We start from the raw sequence: 16255 nt of genomic DNA on the forward strand, positions 1-16255 counted from the left end.
TATTTAAAAAATAAAAAAAGCAAAAAATAAAAATAAATAAAGAACTATCTTTAAACTCTGTATCATATATGGTTTTCAATGAATATGTCAGCCGTACAATATGTTCCCGGAGGTTTATCATAATAAGGAATACCAAGACTTCCCTTATCGCTTCTTAAGTAAATGTATTCCTGGCCATATACTTTATATGGCCTTCTTCTTCATGATGATAAAACCCCCGTCTGTCTGGCTAACAAAACGTTACAGGCCTAGACTTAAATGATATGTAATAAATGTGCATATCCAAGTGGTTCCTAGACATAAGCGTGCAGGGAGCAAGCCGTGCCTGTTCCTCTAGCATCTCACCTGCTTGGGAGACAGTCTGTGAAGATCAGCTACAACAATGGCCGGTGAAGAGGTGAGGAGCGGTTTGTCCATTCCTTCTGGCTTCCCAGAGGGGGCTGGGCTGCAGCCCGGTGGCTGCACTGTGGCAGGAGGTGTGTCTGTTGGGGCACCCGCTACCTCTGGCTGAGCTGGCTGGGCCTCAATGAAGGTCACAGATCGTTTCTGATCCACTGTAGGTCAGAAGTAAAGTGGTAAATAAGAGGGGAAATATGTAGTCATTGCTTAATCATTGGTATCTCCTGGCTTTTCTGAATAAAGATGTTGCTGGTTTATTACTAAATAAAAGCATACTTGACTATCATGTACATATTTTGATTTCATCTTCTTATAAAAAGTAGGATTTGGGTAGAACAATCATCCTATCTAATAAAAGAGTAATATGCAAATTGACCATCACTCCAACACACACAAGATGGCTGTCCCCAGGTGGTCAAATATGGCTGCCCCCATTTGGACACAAGATGGCTGTCATAAGATGGCCAACAGGGGAGGGCAGTTGGGAGGGACCAGGTCTGCAAGGGAGGGCAGTTGGGGGTGATTAAGCCTGTAAGGGAGGGCAGTTAGGGGTGACCAGGCCAGCAGAGGAAGGAAATTGGGGTGACCAGGCCTGCAGGAAAGGGCAGTTGGGAGGGACCCAGGCCTGCAGGAGAGAGCAGTTGGGGGGACCAGACCTGCAGGGGAGGGCACTTGGGGGGGGGGACCAGGCCTGCAGAGGGAGGGCAGTAGTGGGGGACCAGGCCTTCAGGGGAGGGAACTTAGGGGCAATCAGGCTGGCAGAGGATGGTTAGGGGGTGATCAGACTGGCAGGCAGAAGTGGTTAGGGGCAATCAGGAAGGCAGGCAGGTGAGCAGTTGGGAGCCAGCAGTCCTACTGGGATCGGGCCTAAACGGGCAGTCGGACTGGAGAGGGTGCAGGCTGGCTGAGAAACAAACACTCTCCATGAACAAAATTTGTGCACTGGGCCTCTAATTTTTACCTAAATGGCCCAAGAACAAGATTTGCATAGAGCAGTAGGTGAACTTGGCCCTCATAACAAATGCCAACAGGATTTTACAGTCCCCATTATCTATCATGTCCTTGGCTTCAGTAAGACATATAGCAAACCCAGTCCCTGGCTCGAGTAAAGAAAACACAACCTTCTGTAGTTAGATCTCATGGCATTTAGAGTTTACCTTGGACTTTTTCATTTCTCTAGATTCTTGAGGGTAAGGATGCGGGTTGGGAAAAGTGAGGAGAAAAAAAGGCACTAAAGTTTTCTGGGAAACTTCTTCCCTGATCCCAGTGTCTTCCCAAAATGGAGCTCCCTGCCCAAGTCTCTGCAGGTCTCCCTGGCTGAGGCGCATGGCCTCGTGTTAATGGGATAATCAGGAGGGGCACAGGAGGCCTCACCAGATGGCTTCGTTTTAGGTTGAATGCTCCTTCGAGTGGTGGACAGCCGAGCTCCGTGGCGGTTTTTGGATTCATTCTGAGTCTTCTGACGCGACAGCAGAGGACGTCTTAGCTAAAGAGAGGAGGCAGAATGAAGCTGGCTGGCTGCCCGGGAGAAAACGCTATGCTCTGAGGATTCTATGGATCACTCCCTGCTTTCAGGGTTTCTCTTCTGGTTGTTCTTTACGTTGGTAGCTGGTAAACTTCTTTCTGCCTGTTTGTATTTGATTCTGACATCCCCTTTAACCAATCCTATCTCCTACGTATTGCACCTTTATATAGGCTAAGAACATTAACATTATTTAAAGAAGCCAGTGTGGGAATTTCAGTGAATTTCAGGATACAAAACTAATAATTATTGCTCATAGACCAGCCTTTGTTCACCTAAAAGTTGCAGTTGAACCTGTGTGACCTCTCCAGGGGGGTTGATGAAAAAAAACCTCAGATACCGAGAAGTGTCCGGTGTCCAAATCAATGCTGGGATGCCCCCATCACAATATCTGAGCCATTTTTACTCAGAGAGTAATGTAAAGGATACCCACCTAAGGACATTCATAAACATAATCTTTACTTTGGTTTCAGTTGTAACTTGAATCATTCATCTTGAAATGAGGAAGAAAGGACAACTGTGTCCATGCCTTTACCCAAACATCAACTTTAAAACAAATCTTCCTGGTTCATGGATTTGGCTGGGAAAGAAAGCTTCTGGGGAGGGGACAGATGGAAGTACAGGCCTACTCACTTCACCAAGCCATCAGGTCCGTTAACCTGAGCTGAAAGAGGAGCTAAAAACCCTCAGAGAGCTCAAGAACTCACCATGCTTTACATGTGCTCTGTACTGCTTGTTTTGGGTGGGAAGAAGGCAAAATGTAATCTCAACATACACGGACATCCAAAATTCAACAGAGCTTCCACTTCATGGGGTGACTCTCCTGCCCCTCTCGGGTCTGCTTACCTGCCTCAGGCCCCTCTTCCGCCCCAGTGGCTGCTGAATGAGGAGGTTCTGCTGTCCAGGTTCGCTCTGCACACTTGCCACCCTGCCAAGCACCAACAGTGTTAGAGAGCCTGGAGACAGTACGGAAGATCGTCCTCTGGTGGGTGTTAGCCCAAGTCACTTACACGAAACAGTCACTTCAAAGATACCGTTATCTTTGAAGGAAGGTTGGGCAAGAACCCCTGAGATGGGAGTTTTCAAAGCTTTGGGAGGAAGGACAAGGCCTCTGTAGCTCCAAGTTCCCAAAATTGAGATTCTGTTTTCAATCACGGTGTTATGGCTGCCATTCAGCAAAACATGGGTTTGATCACACACCCCTGGTTTGGAAGCCACCAAAACGCTGGAGATGTCATATTCTAATCTCAATTTTTTTTTCCCCAAGGGGAGGGAAAAAGGTAGTGACGAACACACACAAACAACTCTACCACATGGATGGGAACACCTTTTCAAAGATTTCAATTTAAATGAAAGTAAGATGGACGAATATCAAACACATCAGACACAGAATCCATTTGGGTGAAGGGGCACAGTCAGCACATGTTTGCAGCCTGAAGTCTCTGTGACTAAGTGAATAGCCACATGGGCAGACAAGTGTTTCCTTTGTTTGTTTTTGTTTTTTGTTCTTTTAAAAAAATGAATTTAGATTTAAAAGGCTGGCAAAGTAATTAATCTGTCAGTAGAACTCGGAAGAGAAATGATCAATATCAAGGAGCTGCATTGAAACATATCATGCAGTTTATAAAAGCAACAACCTGCTCCCCCCAAATTTGCTGTGTATGTGTGTATTTTATATGCAGAATGACTACTGGTAATGGCCACTATTTTAGTATTGGGTGAAGCTGAAAATACTGTCATGGGTCCATGATCCCTTATCATTCTGCATGCATGTATAATAGGTGTTTATAATGGCAGAGTTAAAAAAAAAAAAAAAAAAAGAGATGCATTATGCCCCAGAGAACACTGTAATTCTGTGGATGATGCCAATGGGATTATTTGGTTTATGGGTAATTAACTTCTGCTTTGCCTTTGCAAAAGGAGAATCATCTACAAATAGTTTTTAGAGTCAAATATGCCACAGAGGAATCCAGAGTTAGCAACTGTCCAGGAAAAAAAAGAGAAAGACTATATTCATTCATTTTCATTTTTTAAAAAATGAGCTATCTAACTACCTAGTGGTAGTTGTAGGGAGAACTGGTGTCTAGATGGACAATCAGATGCTTTCCATGTTGTGTTAACAACTGGTTAATCGTGACGTGGTCGATACAGGCACATCTGTCAATTTTTTTAAGTCTTACATTTCCACCAAAAGAAAATCAATAATTCCCAAATGGAGTTTTATTAGTGTTTTTTATGAAATAAGAATGTAATAATCTAATAATTATACCATTTGGGATAGAAAATACAGAATTCTATAAGGAGTCCCCCAAACAAGTTTTTAAAACTCTCTTGTTCTTCTAAATATCAAGTTCAAAAGAGCAAAGTACATTATTTTTATACATGAATGACCTTGTACCATCTATGACCTTTCTAAGAAGGCAGAAAAAATTACCCCCGTGGAACAATGCAATAAATTCTGATAAATAATCCAGACTATGTTGCTGGCATGTTTGAAATGACATCTCCTTATGAAGTATACATTTTAACATGTGTCATAAATTGGAAAGAGAATTCAATTACCACACACACAAAAGTACAAACAATTTTCTCCCAAACACCAAGCAAAGCTTTCGTTGGAATGGGTTCTTCATTGACATCTAAATGTTACCTCCATTCCCTTAGCCATAAAGGGAGGTTAATATCATACTTACCACCTACCTCCCATTAAGGTAGAGAAAAGAAGTTAGTTGATGTAAGATGGTTTGAACATGAAAAGTAATGTTTATAACATGCTTCCTTGTTTTACATTTGATGTTTGTATTGAGTTTATTGCTTTTTAGAACACTAAAAGGGAGTGGGTAATAAAATGTTTTGATAAAAATTGGGCAGAAAAAATGAAATTGAGGCGGTCCACTTGTCTCTTTTCATTCAGAGTGTGAGGGGAAAAATGTCGCAAGAAAAGAAAAAATGCAAATTACTCAGAAAGTGTTATATGTCAAAATGTCATGGTAATTTCACAATGATAATTCCACGGGAGGATCATACTAAGCACCAGAATGTTCTCTATGGATAGAGAGGTTTATTTCTCAGAAAAAAGTCAAGTTCATCGCTTTGGTGGGCAGCTGTCCTATGTGAACGATGCAGCATTTCATCAATGGAATGCACACATCAGAGATGAGTGTATAGAGCATGTAGGAAGTAGTTTCAGTTTAGCTTCTCTCCACATCATGTAATATTTCATCTGTAGGATTTGCAATGTGTGACCAGAGGTGTCTAATACTAAGACTAACCAGGAAAAGACCAAGGTTTTGGCCCCAAGCACCTCTCTATAGAAAATTGGCTTCCTGAAATTTTTATTCTTGGGACTAAGAAACGGCTCATTTCTACTCGTTTGCTAAATAAAAGGGCAAAACAATAAGGATAAAAACAAATAAAACTTTCTAAGTGGAAGCTAAAATCATGGTTTGCACTTTTGAGTCACTGAAAAACATGACAGTGGCAAACCATAGCAGAATTTGGCTTTTAGAGAAGCCAGTGCTTGGGGCTTAGCAGAACTGGTGTGACTCAGCAGGTCACAAAAGCCAGACGCCTTACTCAAAATGGAAGGAAGGCATTCGTAAGCTACGGAAATTTAGGCAATGTTAGAGGGATGACTTTGGCACAAATTACCTCTTTTCCCTTGTTTCAGTATGATGGCTGGATTGTAGTGTATAAATGTGTTTGTACTTTCTAATGAGATATATACCAGTAACTAATGGTATTTCTTAAAGAATAGTTAAACAAGGGGCTATTCAGTCATATAATAAAAATTAATATTACTCATTCCAAATGACAAAAAAGTTTATGGATTGAAATATATCTTATGAATAAAAAAATTAAGTAGAAGCCATGGGTGAGGAGACTGGCACACAGAAAATGAAGTAGTATTTTCACTGCTTTTATCTTCATTTTTAGTTGTTTTAATTTTTTTCTTTGTATTTTGAGACTACTTGCTAAATTTTTATACTTTGAAAATGTGCATGACCATGAGATAGGTTCTACTAAATAGGTTATTTTCATTTTCTCTCACTCAGAAGCTTTTTGAAACTTGAACTGCACTCTTATTTTCCACTGTAATTAAAATGATCCTTACAGAATCAAATAGAATTGAAGACTCTTTTTGAAAAAAATTAGAATAGATTGTCAATTCCTGCCTTTCAAAAATCCTCTAACATGTCCAAACAAAATCTAATTCTCAAGTATAAGCATCCAGACTTGAGTGCTTGAATAAACTTAGGTATGTCTATAATTTTCTGGAGAACTATGGTCCATGGTGGTTTTGTTTCGGGGTGGGCACAGGGAGGGAACATCTCCAGGGAGTCTCTATACCTTTAAGAGCAACATTCTTAACAGAAGATAAATTTTCCAAGAAATATTACTTCAATTTATTAATTTATTAAAAAAAAGAATCTTTTCTCCATAGGTAGTGTTTCTAACAGGGTGCTTTTTCTTGTCTTGAATCTTTAAAATAAATCAGTTATGCCCTTGTCGGTATGCTCAATTATTAATAGTTGAGCATCCTCTCATGCACCCAAAAGTCAATGGTTTGATTCATGCCGGGTTGTGGGCTTGATCTCCAGTGCAGGAGGCATGCAGGAGGCAGCCGATAGATGTCTCTCTCTCACAGTGATGATTTGCTTCCTCTCCCTTCCTCTCTCTAAAATAAAAAAAAATACATATATTTTATATAAATCAGATTTATAAAAAATTTAGAACTTTTCAAAAGGTCTGCAAAATTGTTATTCTCCCCTCCCCTTCCCCCCATCTTTTCATCAGACCATCTTGGTTTCTTCCTCATTTAGTCTTTATATCACATTGCCCACTTTGCCTAAAACAAGTGTTTTTTCAAAAGCAAATTCCCAGAAAGTTAACCAAAATATGGGGCTAGAAGAACGTCGTGAGTGTATTACTCTCGCACAGTCATGCTTCCTGATATTCGTTAAGTTTGGTGCCAGATTTTTCCTTAGAACTACTTTGGATGCATGTTAGATCCTAAGCGCTCAGTATGTGCTGAATGTGATTTACATTGTTCAGGCCGTGTTACTTCTTTAGGACTTTAAGAGTCTGGAGCATAAGAAGTTTCATGCCCCAAACAAGAAAGCCTGCAAACCATCTATAACAAGCATTTGTCCTGCTTTATAAACCCACCTCCTAGTAAATGCCAAACATTCCTCTCCTCCAAAGAGAACTTGGTGACATGATGAAATTTAAGAGATACGATTTGCGGTGTATGGCAAAGGTGGATGTGCTACTGGCTGGTGGAATGCCTCTACTTTAATATAATTAGAACCCAAAGGGATACCTCATCTTCCAGTTTCTTAAGGACCACGACAGAATTGGGGTGACTAGGCTGCACCCAGTACTAAAACACAACAGTTATAGGAACAACAGGTCAACAACAGTTGACCTAAAACAATCATCAAAGCCCCGACATGACTGACTAATTCAGTTGCAGATAAAGTCTACAGTTTTGGCTCTGGACCAGTCTCATGTAGCAAGAACTCGGGCTTATTCCCATTGACCCTGGGCCCAGGGCAGATTGGATTAGTCATCTGAACCGAGGGCCTGCTAGAGAGAGCCAAATCTGTCGAAGAGTTTCTAACAGTCCATTCAAACTCCTGCCTTCTCTCACCAACCCTGGACTAGTTAGTATTTTACTCGGTAAGAGTAGAATTTGTCCTGATTTAGAAAAGCCCTCAAACAAAGTTGGCCAAGGGGAAGGCTAATGTAACACGGTCTCCTCTCAGGAGGCCACTGGAATGATATCCTAGTCAAGGTTCTCCAGTGTGACGTGTAATACTAAGCGTTTAACAAATGCATTCTTTGAAAGCCGGGTTCACGGTGCTAGACTTGGTTCTGATCTCTTCACGTGCTTTGAAGGGAAACAGTGTCGAGGACAGTATTGTTATTCCGCGTCCCCAAAGCTCTTGACAGTGGAATAAAGTCTGCTCTCTGTGGCAGGTCCATGTTTCCCACCAATAACAGACTGATCTGTCGAGGCAAGGGCTCGCAAACACAAATGAATGTCATGAATTATGGGTCCAGTAATAAATAAATACATACATACATAAATAGGTACACCTGATGATGGGTAAAATTTCTCATTTTCAATTGTAGAAGAAAATGTGAAACTGAACAAGATGCAAAGGAAACAAAAGGACAACCTGTCACGAGAACGGCCTCTCAACATTTCCTCATCTCTGTGATAAAGCAATAAACGCGGTGGCTTGTACTCACTCAGCAATGCCAACCTGAAAGGGGATGTTTTCTCTGGAGATGGCAATCGTAGAATGAACAAGAAGCATTTCCCTTAATGAGGATTAGTTGAGAGGTGTGAATCAACAGCACAAGATTAGGAATGTTTGACGTGGTGCATCTGAGTGTTAAAGGTGCAGGCCCCCTTCCTGAAGCTTTAAACCAATTGCCAAGACTGTATATTGTTTGCACCATAAGACTTCTCTGCCTTACTCAGAAATGTTTGTGTCTGCCATTTCGTGGCAAGTTCTGGAGTCATCTTTATGTTGGGACAGACATTCTTTATGTAAGTGTTATTTGAACAACCTATTATAATAACCTGCCACATAGCATGCATCCAAGAGAGGGAATTACGTAAGTTGTGTTTATATTGCTACTCTTAACAGAACATCATTATTATCTTACCATTCATGGTATCAGTTAAAAGATCTGTCTTGATTTAATAAGGGGGTTCCCGATGATGGGGAATTATATTAATTAGCTTCCAAACAACATTTCTTAAGGAATATCAGTGTGGGACGGGATGATTAAATGGGATAAATTTAACATTTGGCATAGCAAACATTTTAGATGTTCATGGGACAAGCCCCTAAAAGAACTCCACAGATTTTTCTTTTTTGGTAAGCTTTTTAGGCCATTTGTGATTGAGCTCTACAGCTGAAAATGAAGGAGGCTACACCTTTGACTTCCAGGCTTGTGTGTTCATGAACAACAAAGGGCAAGAAATGGAAATAGATACCAAGACGGGCGAGAGGAGACAGAGAGACAGAGGCGACAGGGAACAGATAGTTTCCCAGCACAGACACCAATAGACAGGTAGCGTTGACACTGTACCTAGAGAGGCTGCCCTCGGCGGCCAGGCCCTGGGAGTCATCGAGGACATTAGGCTCACTGCAGGAGGGGTAGGGAGATGAAGCATTTAGGGAAAGAAAATGCAAACAAATGAAAGAAAAAGGGAAAAAAGGCATGCAATTTTTTCTGCTTCCAAGAACCAAAAAGAAATTAAAAAATTTAACAGAACAAGGAAGGAAAAGGAGACAGTCAACCATTTCACCTTGTGCTGGGTTTGTCAAGACATAGGACTCAAGGCAATGGGGAGAGGAGGAACTTCGGATGAATACGACTCTCAAAGGAGTGATCTGTTGATTGGCCGAGAGTTGGGACTTAAAATGAGCTCCATATAAAAAACGTGGGCTCTGAAACACGTCGCAGAATGAGTCTGTACAAGATGAAACTACCATCCCTTCGGTTACCATTTGCCTGGGTGGTTACTGTTTTTCGCCTGTCTTATGTACGTGACGTTTCATTGGCCAGGCTGCTGCTTCTTTCCTGTGTGCAGTGATATCATCCATCACACAGAAACCACTTACCATAAACTGCCACAACCAAACTCTTGGAACTGATGCCACGAAGAAAAGGAAAGAAAGAACCCAACTTCCACTGCTAATTTTGCAATGAAAAGGCAAGTAAAAAAAAAAAATATGGAAGAAAGGTAACCCTGGAAAATCCGCAAGGAACTCCATGTACCTCCTCCTTACTCCATCCTCTAGTGACTGAATTGTAAATGGCAAAAGAAGAAACCTGTCAGGTTGGTGAGAGAATAAGTTAATCACTTATTGATTTATGTGGATGCAGTTGATTTTGGGATCTGTGAACAGAAACTGTGTCATACTTTGCTTTTCTTTCCTTCACTGTCTAGCACTGAGCTTATAAGCACCCATGAGGTACTCAATCAATACTTGTTAAATCATTTAGAAACACTGAGTGCCTGCCTCCAAGGAATCGTTGAACTAATCTAGTACACTGTAAAAATAGCCTCTGTGTAAAAAAAAAAAAAAGGCCCTATCTCCCTAATGCACACAGACATTATTACCTTCACTAGCCTTCCAAAACATGACTCAAGCCCAAAGTGGGTAATCAGATTATCTTTCTAAATTTCTAATACATCTTTTAAAACAGGTTTTCTCCCTGGAAATGAGTTAACCCCTGAACAGATATGTACAAGGGGAATTTATGGGCCTGCTTATTTTAGGTAAATAACAACAATAACAACAACAACAAAAGCTCTACTTTAAATTCCTATAATTCCCTAATTTAAATAAAACTTTAAATAAATTGATAGTTTTATTTGATTCCTGAGGGAATCTTGCATATTGCTAACAATTAAAGATATTGATAGTTACCAATAACTGCTCATATGACTTTATAGTTTTAGGGCATCTTATAGTATATTCTTAGGAAGCAAAGAACACCAAACCAAGTATTTCAAAGGGTTTAATCACGGAATCATGGGACTATAGATAGAGAAGTTACTTAACAATTGCCTTAGCCAACCTCTCATTCCACAGAGGAAAAAACTGTGGGTTCTTGTTAAATGACCTGCCCAAGGTCACTCGTAGCAGCCTAAGTCCTTTTCTGCTTGGTTAAGCATCACTAACTCCAACTGAATACTGACGACATAACAGAAGTCTAAACTTTACCAAATATGTCAAGCTAGCCCTCTACCCTTGCCAGGTCCTCATTATTAGCTTAGCTAATTATATATCAGAAATATGAGAATGTCATTTGAAAGAAGACCATGTGTCTATTTACGGAACATTTTAAAGGAGAAACGATGCTTGGATCAGAAATTGAGATCCCTCTTACAGCCCTGGCTCAGAAAACTCTCCGCTAATTGTTGCCTGTACAATGGCCCACTTATAAACATTGATTGTTTGCTTCCCTCTCAGCCTTTTCAGAACAACAGGAGCGAATTTCCAGGATTTCTCCCTTTCCCCCAAATGCAGAGTGTTAAGACATCCGTGGCTCTTTACCTTTGGCTGGGTAACATGCCCACCTCAGCCTGAGGTGCGGACACGCTAGAGACGTGGCTGGAGAACCTCCTCCTTCCGATGGCACTCAGAAGGTAAGCCTCTTGTTCACTTACCACACTGGGCATGCTCACAGAGTCATCTGAAAGGGCCAAAGAACAGGGCGTTATAAAACCATGGCATGGGCCACGAAACCCAACCCAAATGTGCATGTGGGCTCCATCCTTGGCTTGCATACAACCTTACGGCAGTCTCTGAAGGGAAACGATCATTCGTCCCTTTGTACAGATTAAAAGCTAAGATGCTGGGGTCCTAAGAAACACCTTTCCTATTTGTATAAAATAGGACTTTCACAGCTCAGCCTCTAGTTACTGAGCACTGCCACCTTGAGGATGGAAATAGAACTGCAAGTTGAAGTAGGGCTTTCATTCGGGTGAGGAAAACCTAGCTAGAATAAAGCTACGTGAAAGAATGTACATCCTGGAAAACACATAGCAAAAGACCATCCGGTTCTTTTGTTTTTAATCTGCGCAAAGGGGCGACTAACAATTCTTTTTTTTTAAAAAAATATATTTTATTGATTTTGTACAGAGAGGAAGGGAGAGAGATAGAGAGTTAGAAACATCGATGAGAGAGAGTCATCGATCAGCTGCCTCTTGCATACCCCCCCTACTGGGGATGTGCCCGCAACCAAGGTACATGCCCTTTTCCGGAATCGAACCCGGGACCCTTCAGTCCCCAAGCGGACGCTCTATCTTTTGAGCCAAACCGGTTTCGGCAGGCCTTGAACAGCCTTCATGAAGTAAATATAAACTTCCTGTACATTTTTAGAAATAGATTATTTGTGAAAATCAAGGGGATCTGTATATTCAGAAAAGCTGGACTATAATTTTTTAAACATTTCAGGAGTAAATGAGGAACTTTGTTACTGAAAGAATCAAGTACATTTCTTTGATATTCAAATGCTAAATTCAGTACATGTCATGATTTTTAGGCTGCTGAGAGACTATTTGATATATTTTTTCTGAAAACTATTTCTGAAAACCTAAAAGTTCATAAATAATTTTAACCTAAATTTTAAGTTTTAAGCACACAGTCCTGTTTTCTCCATAAAAGCAGAAATCAATGTATTCAGATTCCTGTGAAAGTTAGCTTAGACAAAGTGACCTCATTCTAAGTGAGCTAACATTGTTTGTCACTGAGCAGTAAACAGATTTTGTTTAATATAGAGTTTTGGTGAACTTTTGCTATCATCTAAGGTCATCTGACATCATTTATTTAAAATATGTCAAGCTGGTCATATTTCTAATGAAACTTATTTTATTCCAAGATAATGAATATGGAAAGTGCTACAAATTTTAATTTGCTATATAATGATGGTTGAAGTTGGTTCTTATTATAGAATAAAATTTCCTTTTTAGGTGCATGTACAGAGACACAAACTAGCAAATATGCCTCCAAAATAATGAAAAAAGTGGTAGGATAGAATTGTGATTCAAAGGTCTTTCAGATCCTATTGATTCGCCGCCCCCTTATTCAAACTAATATATCACTTAACACTCACACCCTCAATATCCATCTCAATATTTTGTTTGGTGATGAATCATGTGCTACCTTCCATTCTTCCATTAGAGAAAACGTTATCTCCTCTATAAGCCCTCTAAGATTTTAGAGGGCATAGAACATATCCTTCTCTTACTTCCCTGTTCCTGCTAGATCTTCAAACAGGTTTGATGATTAAATGAAAAAACAAAAAACAACAGTTTAATTCAAAGCAATCAACCCTCTAGCTTTCATAGCCCACTTCATATAATTCAATACACACTCACATCACACTACAACATTTGTTAGCATCCCTGCTTTCGTTGGGAGGATTGTGGTATCTGAGAGCAGGATATTAGCAACAAGCTGCACACTTGTCACTGTGTGAGTATTGGCATTTGGTCAACAACGCCTCCATTTATGTCTTCTCTACTCTTATGCCCCTAGAGTAGAGAAGACATATTGCTTAGTCATCTGCTGATTCATAAGGGTACCTGCAAAATATAGTTAGGTCTTCCAAAGACAGGATGTATCATTTTCCATCATTAAAAAAAGACAAAAACAAAAAACAAAACAAAGTCTGCTGAGAAACTACATCAAACATTAATGAAAAATAGATATTACTTTAAGTCCTGAACTATTCCTAGGACTTAACAAATATTCAAACTGCTTTTGAATGAGAGAGATATCCTTATCTCTCTCATTTCATTTTCTTTATTGTTTATCCCCCCCCAACATTTCCCTAATTATATTTTAAGGAATATCTCAATGAGCAATGACCAGGGTGCGTTAGAAACAAGTATGCCGATAGGTTGGGTGCAGGACAATATAACTATCACTTTGTTATCTGATTAACTCTGAAACTAAATCAGACAACATTACTGGTAAGTGTTTTGACACAGCATTTATTTCTTCTCCTCTCTTACCCATTCCAACTCTAGTAGGCTGTTAAAGCACTTTCATTCTTCTTAATCAACCAAAACTCTGTCAACAGCCTTCCTTCCCTCCATTCAATTTAGTTCAGAGGGGGCTTTTTGTTCTGGTTTGCTCTGAAGGGGCTCTGGTCAAAGATTTAGATTTTGTTTTCATTCTTAAGGCATTCATTGATGGCAGACTTCACTATAAATGTTACATCAGTATTTAAAACACACTTGGAATTTGCCTTTCAGCATAACCATTATTGCTTGTCTCATTTTCGGTTCTTATAAGTATATTTCCAGTAGGACATGATCTCACTCTTCTAGGGGAAATGGTGAAAAACATAGACTGATGAACAAGAACAGACCCAGAGACAAGGAGCCATGGGTCAGACTGTTGGATCTCAGAGGGAAAGTAGGGGAGTGTGGGGATAAAAGGGCTTCTGTGCATACATATGAGCCTAACCAGTGGTCAAGGACAATAGGGGGGTGGGGGCATGAGTGGGAAGGGGTGAGGGATGGGATTGGGGAGATGAGGACAAATATGTGATACCTTAATCAATAAAGAAATAAAATAAAATAAAACACTTGGAAAACAATCAATGCAATTAAAAAAACATTAAACAACAGTGGTATTTAATGGGACTTTTCACCTCTTATTTTTTTAAAACCCGAGACTAATGCAGAATTATCATGAATGTAAAACAAATAAGAAAAAAGAAAAAGAAAAAAAAGCACCCTACTCCTATGAAGCCCCCCATTTCCTAACACAAATCTTAAGCATGTGCCTTAGAAGCTCAGGGCTCTTTCAGTCACCAGTATTCCTTCCAGACAGCAGGCTGGCTCACTTCTAGGCAGCTTAGCCGACTGATCCCTTCTGAGTCCTGAACGTATGCGTTGCTCACGTTTCCGTGCCCCGTGGAATCATCTGAGGGGATCAACCCTCTAAGCAAGACGGCCAGGAGCTTCGTTACTTGAGCACAATCTCAATAAGAGCTAGTGACAAACAGCTGACTATCTGAGCTCAAAGCGAAGGTTTACTTTTTTGCCTGAATTTCCCCCCAGATGACCCAGGACATCAAGAAAGGTGTGAGAAGAGCAGGCTGCAGGGATCACAGAACCAGCCACAGTTCCATTTTACATCCTTGTTGTGAGATGCCCAGGGGGTCAGCGCTGACAAGGTTGGAAAGGCAGAACTCCTTCCCAGGCCCTCATTGGCATGGCCAAGCCGTGCCCCCTCAACCCCCTATCACTCCCGCCACCCCCACCTGCCGGCTTCTGAGGGGCCACCTACTTTCCTCGTCCTCCTCATCGGTGCGGCTCAGGGTATCCTGCGAGGCCTGCTGGGAGGGCTCGCTGTCCTGCTCCCAGACGGTGCCGGTGCCCGTGTTGGAGCGGGACATGGTGGCCAGGCTCAGGCGGTAGGCAGAGGTGGACGTGCCCACGGTGCTGATGGACGTCTTCCCCTGGTAGGCTGGGGGGGGGGGGGGACCAAAGGAAACCCCGGTGAGGACACTGGGCACACCCTCCTGCTTCACACTCGGCCCTGAGTGCTCACAGTTTTTAAGAAAAGTCAGTTAAAGGGTGTGTCCCAGACGAAGGACCTTTAAGACAAAGCAGCACATGGAAGTGAGAACATTTTTTTTTTTTTTTTTAAGTAAAAAGTAAGAACTGGCCACTGATATAAACGGAATAGTTTGCCGGTGGGAGCATGAAGTTGCCAACAATATGAAATGCTGGGACATTGCTTCTTCCTCTCTCACTGTGTTTCCATTTCATTTTCCCAGGCGGATAGGATGCAAATTAATTTTGACATGAACTGCAGCTTCCCAGCCTGGCAGATTTTACTGAGAAACACACCTCACCTGACACAAGCGTATAAAAGTAATAAATGTGTTGTCTGATGGAAACCTCACAAAAAAAAAGAAAATCAGAATATATAATCAATCTGTTCTCTTAGCCTCCTTTTCCGGAAATTGCAATTTATAAAACACCCCCCTGCCCCAAGGTTCTATGTCAGATTCTTCTATTATAAAGAAGAATATTTTAATGGCTCTGTGGGACATTTCACCAAGATTGCACCTGTCAAAATTTCTGTCTTTAATACTTTGTAAGCAACAATAAAAAAAAAAAGCCACACACCGACTATTCCACTTATGGGTATGGACTGCCCTCCAGTGGCAGGTGATTTATTTTTCTTCCTCCGCAACCTGTTCATCATCATCGTAATAAAAAGAAAGCAATGTATTCCCAAATAAAACATTTTGAAAAATATAAAGGAAGTGTCTCCTCATCTGCCAGCTCTGATTCAACCCTCTCTTCCTCCAACTGGCCCGGGGGGAGGGGGGGAGAGAGAGGCGCCTTTCTTAGCCGAGCCGGGCCCTCACCTGACCCGCTGTGCACCGCCTCCTTCAGGATCTTCAGCTCGCTGTTGAACTCGGCGATGAGGGAGCTCTTGCACAGGGGCCGCGGGATGAAGCGCCGCTCCAGCTGGTCGGCGATGTGCTGCCGGGCGGAGAGCTCCTCGTGGTTCTCTGCCGGCTGGGCCAGGAGCTGGGAGCGAGGGGGAGAGGGGGGGAGAGGCTCGGGGCCTCAGTTTGCCCATCTGTGAAATGGGCCGAGCGCCGCCCTGGTCCCACAGGTGCTCCTGAGGGGTTCGAATAAAGGTTCTCCCTGTGGAGTTTGTAGCACGGCACGGAAGTGCTGGATCAATACATCCCTTTGAAGCACCGCCCCAGGAAATCAGGGCGTGGAAAGAATAAAAGGTTAAAAAAAAAAAAAAAAAAAAA

At 41.5% G+C, this 16255-nt stretch overlaps 1 protein-coding gene across 6 annotated transcripts in view; it reads right to left on the minus strand.

Annotated features, from left to right (window-relative positions):
• Positions 1-16255, minus strand: part of UNC80 (unc-80 homolog, NALCN channel complex subunit) — a 167209-nt gene that overhangs the window by 1853 nt on the left and 149101 nt on the right. For 5 of the 6 annotated variants that reach the window (XM_036420736.2, XM_036420737.2, XM_045575411.1 and 2 more), the window contains 7 exons: positions 15854-16019; positions 14761-14940; positions 11011-11149; positions 9032-9088; positions 2768-2849; positions 1774-1885; positions 346-554 (listed from right to left, as the gene is read on the minus strand). In XM_036420736.2, coding sequence (XP_036276629.1) covers positions 346-554; positions 1774-1885; positions 2768-2849; positions 9032-9088; positions 11011-11149; positions 14761-14940; positions 15854-16019 — 945 coding nt within the window. The remainder of the gene's footprint in view (positions 1-345; positions 555-1773; positions 1886-2767; positions 2850-9031; positions 9089-11010; positions 11150-14760; positions 14941-15853; positions 16020-16255) is intronic. The other variant, XM_036420741.2, reaches the window with a different exon arrangement.

This window comes from Pipistrellus kuhlii, unplaced genomic scaffold, assembly GCF_014108245.1.
Source record: "Pipistrellus kuhlii isolate mPipKuh1 unplaced genomic scaffold, mPipKuh1.p scaffold_m20_p_7, whole genome shotgun sequence".
Classification (NCBI taxonomy): Eukaryota; Metazoa; Chordata; class Mammalia; order Chiroptera; family Vespertilionidae; genus Pipistrellus; species Pipistrellus kuhlii.